General features: G+C 42.1%; 1 protein-coding gene across 19 annotated transcripts in view; it reads left to right on the forward strand.

Moving 5' to 3' along the window:
- Positions 1–18,073, forward strand: part of CLASP1 (cytoplasmic linker associated protein 1) — a 188,751-nt gene that overhangs the window by 53,307 nt on the left and 117,371 nt on the right. For all 19 annotated transcript variants that reach the window (XM_069780993.1, XM_069780994.1, XM_069780995.1 and 16 more), the window contains exons 7-8: positions 2,574–2,671; positions 3,785–3,852. In XM_069780993.1, coding sequence (XP_069637094.1) covers positions 2,574–2,671; positions 3,785–3,852 — 166 coding nt within the window. The remainder of the gene's footprint in view (positions 1–2,573; positions 2,672–3,784; positions 3,853–18,073) is intronic.

Below are 18,073 nucleotides of genomic sequence, written 5' to 3' on the forward strand. Positions count from 1 at the left end.
AACCTGTTATCCCCAGAAGTTTCTAAGGAAGTTTAATGTTCAGGGTCCTTTGTAGTTCTGAGCTGTGACTGAGCAACCTGTTACTCTTCAAGGGGGATACTGGGTTTAGGACTTGGACTTGTTGCACAGACAGATACCTTGGTTCTGCCATTGGTGAGCTGCTGAATGAATCAGAAAGTTGGTGAGGCTGCCGAGACATGTTTTCCCTCTGCACTGCCTCTTCCATGTGCCTGGCACAGCTCATTATGCCAGTCCCCTCCCGCAGCTGCCAGGGGGAAATGAGGTTGATCTCTTGCCCTTCTCCCGGGTCTGGTTCCCCATCCCCAGTGTTGTGGTTTAACCCCAGCCAGCAACTAAGCACCACGTAGCCGCTCACTCACTCCCCCCCATCCAGTGGGATGGGGGAGAAAATCAGGAAAAGAAGTAAAACTCCTGGGTTGAGATAAGAACGATTTAATAGAACAGAAAAGAAGAAACTAATAATGATAATGATAACACTAATAAAATGACAACAGTAGTAATAAAAGGATTGGAATGTACAAATGATGCGCAGGGCAGTTGCTCACCACCCGCCGACCGACACCCAGCCAGTCCCTGAGCGGCGAATCCCTGCCCCCCACTTCCCAGTTCCTAAACTAGATGGGACGTCCCATGGTATGGAATACCCTGTTGGCCAGTTTGGGTCAGGTGCCCTGGCTGGGCATGAGAAGCTGAAAAATCCTTGACTCTAGTCTAAACACTACTGAGCAACAACTGAAAACATCAGTGTTATCAACATTCTTCACATACTGAACTCAAAACACAGCACTGTACCAGCTACTACGGAGACAGTTAACTACATCCCAGCTGAAACCAGGACACCCAGAAAGCCCGTGCCCGATCTGATCAGACACAAATCGCTGTCGAAGTGGCTCCTGGTTGAACAGTGCCTGTCCTGGGGCAGGGGCTGGCCCTGGGCTCCCCTGGGGCTGCTTCTGCGCTGGTAGTGCCTTCTGAGCTCCGGGAGACCTGATGCTCGGTCAATGCTGCCCTCTCTTGGTGACAGATGATGGAGAAACACAGACCCAGGTCGAGTGCAGTGTTTTCCCTTTTGTTGTGGTTGTGGAAGCTGTTCTGTTACTGCTGTCTTCAGGAGTGGTTTTGTTGTTTTCGACTAATGCAATTACACAACCCAGTGAGCATCTGTTATGACAACAGTAGTTAAACTATGACTACTTTCTCAGATATAGAATTGAGCATTAAAGCTTTGCTATTGCTGCGGTGGACTAAATCAAGTATGATAGTTGTGGCTCTCTGCCTTACCCAATATGGGGTTTACCCAGTACTGCAGCCGTAGCTCTGACTAACTTGGTGCACACGGGCAATCCTTCCAGATCATGCCGTGAGGACCTCCGTGGTCAGCCACGCTGCCTGCCGCGGCTGGAGGGGCCACGGCGGCCGACTGGGGGTACGGCAGAGCTTGTTGGCATACCCTGGCTGCCGTGGGCTCGCTGGAGGTGCTGCCTCCTCTCCTCCGTGGCTCTCGGAGGAGGAGAGCGAGGCTGGGTTAGGGTCTGCATACCCAAAAACTGGGGACACCAGAGAGTCCCTCCCGAGCTGTGCCCAGAAGTCCTGCCTGGTGCTGTACAGGCTGATGGGCAGAGAGAAGAGAGGCAAGACCACTGAATGAGGGCTGGCGTGAGTGAAGGCAGGAGTTTGGAAACTGGCAGTGACCTGCTGAACGGGAAGGCTGTGGAGCAGAACAGGGAGAGATGAGCGTGAGTCAAGTGTTAGGGTTTTTTTGGCTAGAAAGCAGGGCACGTGTGCCTGCCCTTTGACTCCCACCTATAGGCGATTCTAGCTTGTGCCCACAAAATACCCTGTGTCTAGTCCTGATGTGTGTGGGTGCTTGGGTAGCTGCCAGGCCATCTTCTGAGAAGCAGAAGTGCAGGGCTTCGTAGGTATTTCTGTAGGCAGAGCAGATAGCTTACCTTCTCTGCCTGCTGTGTCTGATGAAGGAAAGGGGTTCAGTACAGAAAGGTGACACTTTAATCAGATTTGTGGCTCTTCTGTTGGGTGGAGAGAAGGATGTGCTCAGCAATTTCTTGCAAATCAGTTTGGAAAACATGCAAAATTCATGGAGACTCGGGTGATTGATTGCTCCTCCCTCCCTCCATATTTTGTTATCAACAGAGAAACATAAGTTTGTAAGACAGCAGTAAAAATCAGTTTGTTTTATAATGTACTAGCAGGGTACGGTCTATTTGTGTGCGTCTTTTTTTTTTTTTGATCCAGTAAATGTACCTGTTGCACATGATGGGTGGAGTTTGGTAAAGGCAGCCGAGCTCCTCGTGTGTCTCCCTATGTACAAAACCTTTCATCTTATGTCTTGACTGCCTTTTCAATTAAATTAGACCTACTGATACTGCTAATATCTGAAATGCAGGGATGGAAGCTCCTTCATGAACTCTGTGGTAATGTGTATAGTGGCAACTGTTGTTGCTGAGAAAAAGGCAAATTTCTTTCTCCAAGGTAGGGCAGGGATTTATTTAAATTATAAAGATGATTGATTTCCTCTCATATCTCACATTCAGGTTCGAGATGCAGCAATAAACAGCCTTGTGGAAATTTACAGACATGTCGGTGAACGTGTAAGGGCTGATCTTAGTAAAAAAGGATTGCCCCAATCTCGGTAAGTTGAGAATGTCCTTATGTCTTTACTGGTTTTGGGCTGCTTTTTATTCCCTTCCTTCCTTTAGAAGGCTTCAGGAGCTGCATGATTGAACCTCCTCCTGGGATCAGGGTTGGGTTGTTTTCATCCTACAAACAGTTACTCAGGTTCCACTTAACATGGATCCTGTACATTTGCCCAAGTATGCCACAGCATCTTCGGAAGACAGATAAAATTATTACAGATGTGTAGTTAACTGATTAAAGATTTAATGTAGTGTTTTTCCTGTATGTTCTGCATGTGTAGAGAGGAGTCTGTAGAGTAGCCTGTGTTTATGCAACTTAGAAGGTTGTCATAAAGAAAAAAAACCCACAGTCAATATCTTCAGTTCCAAGGCTTTATTAAAAAAACCCAAACAAACCACACCAAAACCAAAGCCCTGTCCCTCTGCTTCCGCTACTTCGGGTGCGGTAAGAAAGCTGCTCTGCACCTTGCTGCAACCTCCAGTGTGCAGGGTGGAGCATGGTTAGACCTGAGGATGGCGTAGATGGCAGTGTGTCAATGCACAGAGGGAGGATGGAAGAGGTTGTTTCAGAGGTGGGGTGCACGCAGTACTGTTGTCTCTTTTTCTCCCGTGAAAACATCTGCTGCCACGATGTGGCTTAAAGTAATAAACTCTCTGGGAAAGAATAATGAGATGTGATAAGGATCTTCTGCTCTACCAGGCCTGTGACATGAATGGGAAAGAAGTGTCAGGGCCAAAGATGAATGTTGTGTGAGGTTGTGTTTTAGGGGTGTTTTTTGTGGTATTTCTGCAAATAGTTAAGATAGGCAAAGTGGTAAAGAACTGGAAGTGCATCTACAATGAGACATGTCACATCTTCAGTAATGTAATATTTTTTTATTATATCTCTTACATCTCTGTAGTATCAATTGTTTCTCAGTTTTTGTTATCAGCTGATGCATGTTGTGATATATTTTTTAAATTTTAAAATAACTTCCTCCATACTGACATTTTTGACCATGCTCCCAATGACCTGAGTTAAGCACAATCTGTCCTATAACATCTTAAATTAGAGATTCCTAAACATGAAATTCAGCTGCTCATTGTGTATTTCTTTAACTTTCAAACAGGTTGAATGTAATTTTTACAAAATTCGATGAGGTTCAAAAATCTGGAAACATGATCCAGAGTTCAGGTGGTGAGTAGAAGTACTTGTATTCTCTTTTTGGTGTTTTTAGCAGTTTTCAGTTGGTGAGGCATTCAAATGGACACAGAGCAAGCATTCTGTTAGGGAAAACAATTATGGGTGATTGTTCAGGCATATACACGTAGTTTTTGCAGCAAATAGAATTGATGTTTAGTTAATCTGTCTTGCTAGTAGTATCAGAATGAGAATGAAGCATAAGTTTCAAGAACAGAAGGTGTTGTTAGAGCTGCCCTCCTTTTCCTCTTGAGTTTCATTAGGGAAATACATCTTCTGTTCTGAAGCCCATGTGCATCTTTGTTTAAATTTTTCATAAGGTAAATTAAATAGTAATTTAATAGTAAATTTAATAGTAATTTTAGAAGAAGCCTTTTCAGTTTAATGCTCTAAATAGCACAAAAAGTGTACATATTAAGATAGTGTTCCATTTAGGGATTGTATTTTGCAGTTCCTAAGTTTGCATACCTTGTATGTTTATGACTGATAGTCAAAGACCCTTATCAGAGCCTTAATTCTGTCCTTTTGTCTGAGACTAGTATTTTGCTTACTTTAAAAACAAATGTTTATTACTGCTTTTCTTATAGGTAAGCTTATGAGAAAATATTTTTAATAAGTATCACTCATTTTCTTAGGAATATTTTTTTTGAGAGAATTCTTGGTGAGGGAATTAATCTTTCTGCTAACAGCCGAGTAGAGCAGAGATGAAGAACATGGGTTCAGTGCTGCGGGTTCCTATCAAGCTCTCACTCTCTGCAAGGCCACGAGTAGGAGAGGCGATGTCCCCAGTCTTTCCCACCACGCTCTCAGAAGCCAAGAGAGCATAGGTCTCTGCTCTTATAAGTTGGAAAAAAAAAAAAGTATTTTTCACTTCTAGGCACCATTCTTCTTGCCATATCCATTTTAAAATATGGGAAACTTCATCCCTGCAGGAAATAATAAAATTGACTTATTTGAAAGTTCTGAAGTTATATTTTGGATTATTCAGGAATGTGATGTGATATTCTCTTGTATGAAGAGATGAAGATGATGACCTAGTGTGGGTTTCTCTGTGGAATGGGTTAAAATTACGCTTTTGCATAATGTGGGAAAATATTGGCTGTATAGGTAGATGAGGCTTACAGTGGCAAAAAAGTGCAGTTGAGAAACAAATGTCCTTGTACTTTTTAAAAGGGGCGTAAATATTTAATCCCTTAGCAAACATAAGTTTTACAACCTTCACGTGTTTGTTCTGAAATCCAAACTCAAACTGAAACAAGCTTACTGCTGATCCAACTTCTCTGCTTTTCACTTGGCTATGCTAAGGTAGAATTTTTGTTTTGCTAGTAGTGGAATAGAACGGGCTTTCGAAAAAAGAAAAAGTTAATTTGATACATCACTGTACTATGCAGATTGCTTGTTGTCTGGAGTTCGAGGAGGCAGACTTGTGTTCTGTGGTGAGATGTATTGCTACACGGTCCTTCTAAACAAATGCTGTGGTGGGATGATGAGTGGGTGGGATTTCTGTTGGGTTTGTTCTCTAGGGGGAGGGGAAAAGATTTTGGAGCTTAATGTGTCCCTAGCCAAATTTAAGCTAAGTTTACAGATGGTTTTTCTAATTCAAACAAAGGTGATCTTAGTAGAAAATCAGATATGTTACAACTGATTAGAAGGGTATTTAGTATGAAATAGGTGAGATACATGTAAGAATAAACTTCAGTGAAGAGCAAGAAAATAGATTTATTTGCAATGCAAGTTGTAGCTGTGCCATCATTTTAGCATCTACACATCCCAGAACAGTACCAGAGACATCACTTGCTAATCCTTGGCTTTTGAGAGGTGGTTCTGGTCTCTAGACTGAACATCCTAGTGCATGCTGTGATGTGATTCAAGGCTGCTGGTACCATGGAAAACATCAAAAGCAGGAAGATGGGACAATAGGGCTGACTCTTCTGGGCAGACAATTCTTTGTGCTATCTCTCCAAGAAAGCAAACTATCTGTTTTAAAATTGCCAAGGAAGGATTCCATAGGAACATTTGTTGGTTTGTGGGTTTTTTTTCCCCATAAGTGCAAGTAAAGCATCAAGGTGTTTTAGATCTGCTAGTTTTAGGCTTCATTGAGAATTATTTTTTCTTTTAATACTCCTTCCTCTGTCAGTGTTTTGCAGAATTTGAAGATTTAATGTTGTTGCACATACAGTATGTGAGACCTTACACACCCTATCTCATGTCCTTGACTCCATTGACAGGCTTTTTGTGCTTCCAGACACAAGTATGCCTGTCTTCCTCACTCTGCTTAACCTGATCTGCTGATGTCTCGCTGTCTTTGCTTGCATGGTGGCTGGATGCAATCCCTAGAGTGTGTGTGTGTTAGCATTTCTCCTCCATTGAATCTCCTGCGTGGGCACTGAGACCAAAAAGTAGCCTGGGGGAATCGGAGTTGGGGAGAGTGGAGGAGTGTTAAGGGGTCAAAGAGAGCAAGGTGTGGAAAGGATAGGATAACCCATTGCTCTGCCAGAACTTTTTCATCTTCCCTAAGCATGAAAAAAGTCTGTAGTTGCATGAGTTAATTTTAAATTTAATTTGTGAAGCTAATAACGGGAACATTAGTTATTAGTATCTTTTTTGTGTGTTTGAGGGCAGGGTTCAGTTTCCCATAGTGCTGTAGGCTGGTTTGTTGCTTCTTCCTTGCCCTCCAAGCGCAGCGCAAATACAGCGTATGTGCTCACCATATCTAATGTGTCAACAGCTCTCTGCAACTTTCAGTTTATCTTTTTGAGGTTGTGTAAGCCAGTGGAGGAGGCTTATCTTCACCCATGGTCACAAGTTTATTAATGGCCTAAAGACAAGCTAAGTTTGTCAGGTTCCTTGTGTCTCTGACGCCTCCTGCAGCTTTTGAACAGAGGTGACATTTTTAGCAGTTGTCAGAGTTACCAGGGAAGATGATAAATATTGCACATCCAAAAGATTTGCCTTTCTTAGGAAATAGCTGTCTCAGTCTTGTTAATCCTTTGAGTCTGGCAGAGTACAGTATTGCTTATGAGGGTGTCTATCTATTGTCATTAATACCACTCCTTTTAGATTGTAGCTCCAGCAGGTGAACACACCGTTAATGCTGTAAACTCCGTGTTACGTGGCCTGGATCAGATGACTTCAGGCAATACGGTGCAGTTGTACCTTGTCTTAAAAGCCCGTGTTAGTCCCTCTCTAGCTAGCACATGCTATTTCTAGCTCTGTGCAGGCTGCGTGAGTGTCCCAGAGGTTTTGGGAGACAGACTGTCAAATGTTTGTACCGACTGCAGTCTGTAAGCCCTTGTCAGTGTGAAATGGCACCACGGAAGGAATGGTGTCAGCTCCCTCGCGCTGGGTTTTCTGCCAAGAGCTGCTCCCTGTGTTGGGTGCGTACCGGCTGCGGAAAACTGACATGCTTCACATCTCAGGAAGGGCTTTCTGTTGTTTAGGGTTAACGCATGCCTCTGAAATGGGAAGGTTAGCTTAAGCTGTATCACAACTTCCCAGCTCACTAGCAAAGATCAAGTCTAACTTTTTTTTATGTGGTCTTATGGGTGAACATGGTGAATCTCTACTTCTCTGGTGGGTAACCAACAGCAGGCTGTTGGCTAAAGTGTCACACTCAACTGAGCCCTAGCCCAGGAGCACTGGAGTTGTGCTAATTACAACAAGACTTGAAAGCCGTTATCAAACCTGACTTACCGCAGAACATGGCGGTACTGGGCAGGTAGGAAAGCAACTGTGGCTTCTGGAGTGGTGAAATATGGCAAAGGAACTGGTCAAAGAAGAACGATGACTAAAACTGGTCTCTTATCTCTGAGACTACTGTTTGGGATGAGTTTCCTCTACCAGCTCACTGAGGAGTTGAGTAAAAGAAAGCAATTGCAGCAGCATTACTTGTATATCAGGAGTAATTTGGAGATCAGAGAGTATGCTGTAAGTAGTTAAAGACTTCTTAACTAATGGTTCCCGAGACACAAATGAACAGAAATCTTGCTTAGTCTGCTAGAAAAGGTGCTTAAAATAATAAAGCATTTTCTGATCCCATGAATAAATCTAATCAACATTACTCAGAATGTGAATTTTAATTCTATGAAAATAATTTAGATGTTTTATATTTACTTATCTTTCAATACCACAGTCCATTAGTTCTTCTCTGAGTTTATCTTGAATTGCTTGATTATTTTTTTGGCTAGGCTTTGTTTTTATTGTTTAGTAATACAAATAATACAATAATCAAATGTGTAGTGGGGTGGGGGAGGTTTGCGTAGTAATCTGAGGTGTTTCATTAAGTCAGAGGGAGGTTTTGGCATGCTGAAGTATGCTGCTTGTTGCTAGGCTACAGCAGCCCTTGTAGCTAGAATATGAAGTTAAAATCTATGTTGGATTTCTCTATAATTCTTAGTGCATCTCTGTTTTGTTATTTGGCATATAATTAGTCAGCCTCTTGAAGCAAAAATTATAGTTTTTCCCCCTTTGGGCTTTCAGCAAGCTGATTATTTTTTGTGTAACTGCTTTTGCTAATTATGCAGATGCCTTATTCCCCTGGGACAAATACATTTTCAGCATGAAAAAGCCAATAGTTGCCAGCTAGTCAGCTGCTGTCTTCGTGTGGCATTGTGTGATGATCTTTAGTTGGATGTGATACAGAGAGAGGCTATTGGATGTAAACAGGGACTCCAAGAAATTTGTGCTGCATGGGTTTCCTTCGTATTATGTCTGGAAGGACCTGAGCATAAAGCGTACAGTTTTTCCATGGATTTGAATTGACTTTGGATCAGACCTGGACTCCAGAAGACTTTATAATCCAGTTTCAGGACAGATTAAGAATGAAATAAGTGAATCTACTGAGAGATACAGGCTTATGGGAAACAATGACCCAAACCAAAGCTATTAGTAACCAAAATATTTTGGTGTGATTTTTATGCTTTTGATCGTTGTGATACCATAATATGTACCGTTCTTTGATGTTAGCCCTCATTTTTTTACGTAAGTCACACAATTTTTGGGAGATGGTTCTACATTGGTACGTGCAGGAATATTGCAGTGGTGTGCCTGTTTGGTACCTGTGGGTAGGGAGAGGATTGGACTTTCTTATCTATGCTGAATTTTGACTTTGCTGGGGAAAGCAAGATTTAGGGATAGTGGAGGTGGCAGTGGTCTTGGGCTGCAAGGAAATCAAAGCAGGAGATTGTAAAGCCGGGAGTCTGGAGCTGAGATCTCTCCCCCATGATTATTTGCACAGTAAGGTGAGGGGAGGATGCAATTTCAGTAGTTGCCTGTGTGAATTAGCATTCTAAGAGTGAGCAGGTTAATTAAAACAATGCTAAAATAGCAGATGTGATAATTCCAGTTGCTGAAAGCCTATGAAGAAGGAGCAATGTTACTCTTGAGTAGAACTACTTCTATATTTGAGATATTGTTTAAGGTAAATATGCTATTTGCTGAATGAATTCTGTTTATGAAGTTGACAACTTCGAGGCAATTAGATGGAAACTAGAACTATTCTAGATTCCTGTGTTTTGCTGGTAATAAAGCTGAGTCACTGAATGCTATTTTGATATTTATTATAAGGAGGAAAAATCACCCACATTTGCCAAGCATTGCCATGCATCTGTGGGCGGGATATTGTTTGTCAACATATATCCAAGCAACAGAATTACAGACTGGAAGGAGGGCGACTGTCAGTGGTAACACAGAGAGGTTTTGAACCAACAAACGCTGCACTGTGCTTTTCTGCATTCATACCTCCTCATGCAGTTTACTTTCCATTATGGCTTGTTCCTTCTGAATACTGTTTTCAAGTTGAAAGAGAAAATTCATTTCATTGACTCAGCATTCCTGTGGCCTAAAAAAAGCAAGGAAATACCCCTTCACCTGCATGGAGGCTGAGAGAGCAGTAATGTCTGAGTGATATTTGAATGAGTGCTATTAACTGATATTAGTACATCCTTGTGGAAGGTATAAATGGACAAGATGAGCTGCTCCTCTCTATTACACAACTTTGTAAATAAGCATATTACTGCCTCCTGGATTTTAAACTCTCAAATTTAGGAGGGAGGGATGTGAGCAAGCAGGCATAGGAGGACACATGGCACTCAGCTGAGTGCTGAGCAGGCTTTTATTTTGGAGGAGAGGTGGCAATTGTCTGCTAGGTCACACAGAGAAGTCATTTAGGAGGGTGGAGAGTTTGCTGGTGGTTAAACTGCTGAGAGACATGTACTGTAGGGCTGCTCCCAGAGCACAGTGCTCTTCCCCAGCATCTCACAGGCACTGCAGATAATGACTACAGGGAAAGGTAGGTGCTAATGAATGTGCCACAGGGATGGACGGGTTTATTTGTTAGAGTCTGAATATTTGCCCGTTAAATTTCTTTTTAACAGTGTGAAGAGACTGAAGCAATCTTGCAGTAAAAGTGGAACTTTAAAAAATAGCCTGTAAGCATCTGTAGCCTGCTGGCATCAAGCTCAGTTTAAGCTTCTATAAAATATGATAAATGATCTTTTGACAGGGTGAAAGAAGAGAATGTGTGTATATGTAAGGGGACAAAACAGGTTGTGAGAGGTGAAGGACAGGTATTTTCAGATACCTTTCCTGGTCTGTGATGTTTTTTGAGTGATCACTGAGGCTTTCATTTTCTGTTAACCTTGTGCAGCATCAGTTTGGAAGACTATTTAAATTGGTTATAAGTACTTTTGAATTAACATTGAATCATAGTTCCAAGAATGTGCCAAATGGAGACATCACTGGCTTTTCTGCATTTTTGTGTTTTAACTGTGTTTCTGTAACAGGGTATCTGTGGGAGTTGGAGGGGCTGGATGAGCTAGGTGAAATGGAAAGGCAGAGGAGCTCTGTATCTATTCACCTGTGAAGAATTAATTTACAGGATGGTAGCATGTATTGCATTTATTTTCGGTACATCAGAAGCCTGTGACTTTTGTCAGCTTTCAGAGGAAATGATTTGTTAGCCATCTTTGCAAAAGCTGCATTTTTTTTCTTTCCCCTCTTCTGTCCATTCAGTGAACCTGTTGTCCTGTTGAAATGCTTATTACACTGTGGATATAGTAGACTAAATTTAGGAAGTCTGAGATTGTCGGTATCTGAGTTGTATAGACCTGGGTTTTGTATTGATATTTACTGTCTCAAGGTGCAAGTTAATTGGCAGCTCTTTTTGTACTGGATTAGAAGGAGGAAATCAACTGGCCAAATTGAATGCTGTGGAATTGACACTACATGCGACAGTATGTGCCATTTTTATGGGCAGTTCTTGATTTTTAGGGGCTTGGATACTTATAGAATATTATGGTTTCACAATGCTTTTCCAAGGTAATGATTACATGTATTTTCAGAGGAGGGAGGGGATGTATGTGTGTGGAGTTACTTGTGAACAGTCAGTAAATGCCTCCCAGCTCCAGGAACAAAACACCAAAACCTGTCTAGGCTGGTTCTCCTTCTCATCCTGAACTACATCACCTGTCACTGGACAGTGTCACCATCTACAGCTGAGAGACCATTTCACTCTGGCTCCTCCTGTCCAGGTCAAAAGAGGAGTTGAGAATAATTATTACTTTTCTAAAGTTGGAATTGTGTGGAATAATAATCTATTATTTTTCCGAAGTTGGAATTGTGTTGAATAATTAATGTTCTTAACTGCTTATTAAAGAAAACAAGCACATATTTGTTGTTGTTAATGAAGCATGATGATTTCATCATGCTGGGAACTTCTCAGCTTTGAAAGATCAGCTGGTGGAATGAAGAGCCTGGGGCCATAGTCCAGCTGGTCTTATTTGTTGGGAAATGTTTGACTTCCAGGTCACCATTGTTTGTCTGAACTGTGGTAGTAGCACATGTCAGAAGAAAAGTAAGTTGTTGGTGCTATTGTGTTTTCTGGATTGAATCCAAAGTACCTTGACCCTAGGATTCCCTTGCAAAGAAGCAGTAGACCAGAGTTACTTTGTTTGTGTGTCTATCTTCACTTCCCTAACTCCTGATCATTGTATATGAACACAGAAATGTTCTTCTGGCAAAGCTTTGGTGTAACCAGGCAGAACCACTCTACCACTGCATTTCATAGTATTTTTAACAGACGTGCATAAAATGTAGGCTAAAGGAGTGGGCAGCGAAATGAGATGATGCAGTTTAGCGTGGACTTCATGAGCTAAAGATTAACATACATAATTCCATTAACACTGGTGGAGGTTAAATGCATGAATATCCTCCACATCTGGAGATGAGCTGCTTTATGCAGGGCCTGTTGTCGTCTTCCCCTTTGTCAAAAGTACCATGTGGATCTGAGGGACCTCAGTGGTTGTCTTAGAGAACACGTGCAACTTGAAACACATTGCAAGGATGAATCTACAGTCCAGTGTCCATAACGAGAATTAGAATGAATTAGAATACATCCTACACCCTTCCCACGGAAACTGCAGTAACATTTGGTAAAGCTGTGGAGGCAATCACATTTTGGTAATGCTGATAGTGTTGCTGTTTTCTCTGCTGTGGTCTCTTCCTCCAATTTCTTTCATGTTTGTCGGTGTCATGTTGGTTTCATTTGTAAAACAAAGCCTCAAATCTGCAGTGGTAATTGTCTTTAAAATCTCTGGACCAGTTTCCCGGTATCTTCTGTGCTGCTTTGCCTAGTTGGGTCTCCTTTGTAGATTTTTTTTTTGTCAAAGAGTTAAGGGATCAAGACTAGAGCAATATTAACTCTGGTGACGTTTTCACCTGAAAGGACTAACTCCAAATGCAAATGTCATGTTTTTGATCTGTTAGCTTTGTCATTTATTGTACGCAGCATCTTCCAAGGGCAAATTTATCAATAGGGTGGTTCATACACATGCATGTGCGTGCACACACATATTGATCACTGTAAATGTAGCAGTGATTTTTAAGTCAGCCTTTTAATTCTCAAGAATTGTCTGAGAGATGGGAGTACAAATTAGTCAAATATTTTAAAGGAAGGCTGGCATGCTAAGGGCAACCTGGTGTGAGTAAAAAGTATCCCATATTTGTATATTCTGCAGATTAATGAAGCTTATTTGGCTTGTGTTTGTTTATGTATTTCACACACTCTGGCTTTAACACTTGTTGTGGAAGCACAGTAAAGTACTTCAGTGAGCATAAGTGAAGGTATCACATGCTTTCTGCTGCTATGGAAAGAACTACAAAAGTGTTCTTGATATAGGAAACTGCCTGAGGCTCACAAACAGTTCAGTCTCCGCAAAAAGCGGTGGAGGGGTGGGGATCTTCCTTCCCCCTTTTTGTATGTTGGCAGGGTGCTGGGTTCTTGAGAGTAGTCTCCTGATACTTCAAGTAAATGCTCTGGGCTGTTTTTATATAGAATCACTGTCCCATTTAGAATAAGTTGCTGTCCTTAATCAGCAGCCTCAGCAATGGCCAAAGACTGCTTGGGGGAGAGATGAAATTTCCTGCACCTCTTATGGAGCACTTTGAATTCCTGTGCTGCTGCTGCTCATTTATTTGATGAGATTTGTTTTCAGGTTGAGCATGTAACAAGTGAACTGAGTTTAGCTGCTTTTATTAGCAGCCTCTGAGGACAGTACTTGCCCTAAGGTAATTAGTGAACTACAGGACAGGCTTTTAGGGGCAATAAAAGTACATGAGACATGCGTGTTTGTCCTGTTGGTGACAAAGAGCATCCCTGCCCTTGCAGAACAGTCTATGTATAGTGTAATGACAGTAGCTGCAGCTTCTGTAACCATGAGATTTTATTCAAGTGTCTAGACTGAAGAGCACCTGGTTGATTTCTAAAGAACCTAGGAGCAAATGCTTGCAGGCTTGAAGGTCTTCTCATATCTAGCCACTTTTTCGTATTCAAATCATTGACCTTAGGCTGGATGAGATTAGACTACCAAGTCCATTTCTGAGGAAGACTTACTAATACAGATGGTGTATCCAGTTTTAACATACAGTGGTAGAACAATAACGGCAGTTTACAGCCATGTGAGTCGGTGGCATGAAGAGGACCTTTCTTCTAAATGCAGGAGTGGACAAGTGCTGGTTTGTCATGCCAGTGGGAGTACAGTTAATGCATTGTCTGTACTTGGCCCTGGCCTGACATTACATTGCCCTCTTCATTATGTTTGGCTGAAGTATTTTGTTTGTAGCTCAGATATACTGATGTGAAATACAACAAACCCAAGCTGTAATAAGTAAAAGCGTCCTATTTTTGTAGTATTAAGACAGCAAATACTGTATAATGACTGGGTTTCTTCTGCCTGCTGAAGGAATTAATTCTGCCCTGCTGCTCTGTCAAAGGAATCCTTTTGTTGCATTGTGCAAAGCAGTTTGATTCTTTCTTGTTTATTCCCCTAGAAGCCCCAAATTGCAGACAGCCCTGAATAATCCTGGCTTGGTTTACACCCTACACGTAGCCTGCAGCGAGCTCATTGCAGCCAAATCTTCATGAGGAAAACTGCTAATGGCCGCTTCTTTGCGGTTGGCCTTCAGAGTCAAGGCAGGTAAATTTTAGCACAAACAATGCACTATAGAGGAAGAAATAATTACCTTCATTTGCCGTACAGTGTCACGTGAACTGCTTTTCTCAAGAATGGCAAAACCTATAGCAACTACATTTCCAGACCTGCTCCTTTTCCTGTGGCAGACCCGTCCCGCCTTCCTTCAGGGCTTGTCAGGGCACCCTGAAAGTCCTTTAGATGCTTGACATGGAAGTTTCTGGTATTAGATGCAGACACTAATGTCCAATGAATATGAAGCATATCTGGACTTCATTGAAGACCAGGATGGGTAGTGGTTTGATAGAGAGTTTTGGATGCTTATATGCAGAAGTAGGAAAGATAAATTTACACTATTTTTAGTCCACATCTGCTCCCTTTGATGTTAATGGACTCTTTCTAATGATTTCGGTGGGAAACGAACAGGGTCCTTTGTAAACTGCTAGTTGACTATGTTGTAATAGCCTTGTATGGGTGTTTTAGGCATGATTGCTCCTAGTCTTTCAGAGGGAAGGGGGAAGTAGAAGTTTTATGCATGAAATAGTGTTGGCACTGCTTCTCCTAGTGTTTTCTTTATGCAGTTGGCATTGGCTCATAGCATTGGTGCTGCCTCCACCCCCATGTAATGAGACTGTTCCCTTTGAGTGTGATGTGGGTAGAGGGAAGATCCGTACGTCTTTAAGAAATGATGCATGTCTTCCACATGTATCTCTGGAGTAATGGCACTCCTGTTTAGTGAAGCTCTGGCTCATAATGAGACCTGACATTTCTAATTAGGTCTGCTTTATGAAGAATGGGTCTAACTTTGTTCTTGATCATTTATATTTCTCCCCCTGACCCCCCCAGCTCTTGCTTGTGAGTAGGAGGGAGTGGGGGCAGTCCTGGAGCCAGCCCTGGAGCAGCAGGGCTGGGCACGCTTCTTCCCTGCTGCAGCTCTGCCAGCGCACTTCAGCTCCGATTTATGCTCCTGCTGTTTGAGCTCTGTGCTGGGCAGGAGCTGAATCTGCAGAGACTTCTAATCAGACGGAGCTTCTGTGATGTGGAGAGACAATCACGCTCCTTTTCACTGGAGACTTAAATAAGATCTGATCCCAAGGTTCCACAGGCAAAATGTTTATGCACCAGCTCACTGAAACTTAAGCTCTGTCCCCTCCCCCTTAAGAAGCTCCATACTTGTCTCTAGTGCTTTCTGCAAATGTCTCTTTTTTTTTTGGTTTTTTTTTTTTTTGCGATGCGCTGGATCTTGGCTACAGTGGGCTTTCTCCAAGGATCTGAGACTGGGCTGGGTCTTGCATATGCACATTGTGCTCCTTGCTTGCTGCTCCCCTTCATGTTGCTCCCTGAAGCCTATTTATTATCATGGTCTCTAAAGCACTCTTGTCCCTGTTCTTGTCCAAACTATTTCTTGTTTATAGCAGTGTGGTGTAAGCAGCTCTGGGCACTCTGTTGCCTGAGAGTGTGGGAGATGCGGTAGGGATAACTGGGGTACTGGGGAGTTTTGTGGCAGAGCTGGACTCTGCAAGGTACCATGGAGTAGTTTGAGATAAACGTGAAGCCTTTATTTTATCTAGCTTGGCAGCATTAAAAATAGATTTAAAAACTTAGTATTTTGTTTGAAACTCTTGGTGGGAACAGGTGATTGCTTGACAACTGTGGGGAACAATGTGTTTTGTACAAAGCAGCAGGGCACTCCATCAGCTACAGCGGGATGTTCCCTGCTGGGGCTCCAGTGTGTGCACAAGGAAATGGTTTGGTCCTTTCCACCTGCTTCTGCGTGGGAAGGCTGGATCACAGGGCTGTCTAAACCAGCATGTTTTACGTGCCCTAGAAAATGCTGTATGCTACCAGTGTGAGGTGAGAATATACCTGAGCAATGTTTGATAGTGCTCTGCACCCTTGGCCAGTGATGACCATACCAGCTGTTTTTGAAAGCAGGTGATCTCTGCTTCTTTATGGCACGGTAGTGATTTCTGTAAAACGGCACACAGTACAAATACCATGAAAGACTGTGGTGAGCAGCTCATCCTTTGATTTTTGGGCTAGAAATTTGACTTTTCTGTACCTATAACACATAGACCACTAATTTCAGAAAACCTCCAAAGTGGAAGTAAGACCTTTTCCAGCAAGAGATTTTCAGTTGGTTTTATGCAAGCTCCAGTAGCTCATGTACTACAGGGACTGAGGGGACAGCCCTATGTGCATTTTTTCCATGAGCTGATAGTTTTTTCACTGAGGATGGTGAGTGAAACACTGTAACAGGTTGCCCAGAGGATCTCCATACATGGAGACTTACAAAGCTTGGCTGGATGAGGCCCTGAGCAATATAGCTTTGTTAGCCCTGCTTTGGGAAGGAGGTTGGATTACTTGACGTCCAGAGGTCCCTTCCAACCTAAACTATTCTATGATTTTATTTTTCCTTCAATAGGAGGCAGTAGTTATCCAAGAACTCCAAATTATCTTTTTTTTTTTTGCTCAGTACTTCTATAGCTGTGTACGTTAGTAAGCTAAAGACAAAGATTGCCAGTGTCATTTGAGATGGTGTGTTTGTCTGTTGCTGAACGCTTCATTTTGTCAAGAGTGGTAACAGGGCTAAAGACAGAAGAAAATATGACCTCAGCTAACAACACAACCTGATGTCAGCATGAAATAGCTGCAAGCCACAACAGAGGCACTTCTATAAATGGCAGCGTGTATCATTTAATGTACATCCTCTGCTGATTTGGTGTTATACCAGAACTGATGCGAATACTTTATTCTAGTTTTATTGGTCTGTCATCAGTGTGACTGTCAAGTTGCACATGGGCATATTTAGTGAAGAATTAAGATGCAGATTATTCTTTGATTTTAATGTTAAGAACTTAAAGCTTGATATTTAAATGTGGATGTATTCTAATTGTTTATCTGAGGAGCAGCTTGCTACAAATGAGTGGGTGAGAATATATTTTCTTCCATTTAATCTTCATGCTGTTCTTCAAAATATTGTTTTTAGAAGTTTTCTGAACCTTTACTTGTAATGGTAAGCTTTATTTTGCTGGCTGAGCTTTGTGTTCCAGTTCCCCATGTGGAAAAACTAAATGTTTCTTTTAACTCATGTTTGAATGTGTTTTTTTTATCTATGTGACAAAGTAAAGTTTTTTTGACCCTCTTCCCTCATAACATTTGCGAATGAAAGCGAAGTAAGCCTGATTTAAATGTAATCTAGGTGACGAAGAACCACCCCTCCACCCCAACAAACCCACCCATGTTCCATGCGGTAATTATCAGTGGTTCTTTGTGTCAGTGGGAGGGGTTTTCCAGATGCTAGCAGGAATCAGAAGGATCCTGGTTCTAATATTTAAAAGCTAAACACAAAACTACTATAAACCAAAGAGGGAATGGAAGTCCTCCAGCCCACCTCCTCTGTTCTGCTTTGCAGTGAAGGCTTCATCAATTCAGTCTCCAGGTTGTAAAGTGGAGGCAATGCAATAGTAGGGACCCATGAAGCTGTGCATGGGAAAGAAGGCAAGGCAAACAGTTCAAAATGACGCTGTTGAAGCATTGACTTCTTATGAGTGCCAGTATGTAAAGGTGGCATTGAAATTCATGTTTCCCACTTAAAACACCAGATCTTACTTGCTTGCAGTCTCTGGAGCAAAGCTGAAAGTGAATCTATAGCTGTCTGTCACGTGCTGTGCTTCATGTGTGCCAATTCCTCTGTTTGCTAATTCTTCTTTAAGTGAAGGCAAGCACAGATGGTTGCTAAAGAGAACCAG

Source organism: Haliaeetus albicilla, chromosome 4 (genome assembly GCF_947461875.1).
Source record: "Haliaeetus albicilla chromosome 4, bHalAlb1.1, whole genome shotgun sequence".
Lineage (NCBI taxonomy): Eukaryota > Metazoa > Chordata > Aves > Accipitriformes > Accipitridae > Haliaeetus > Haliaeetus albicilla.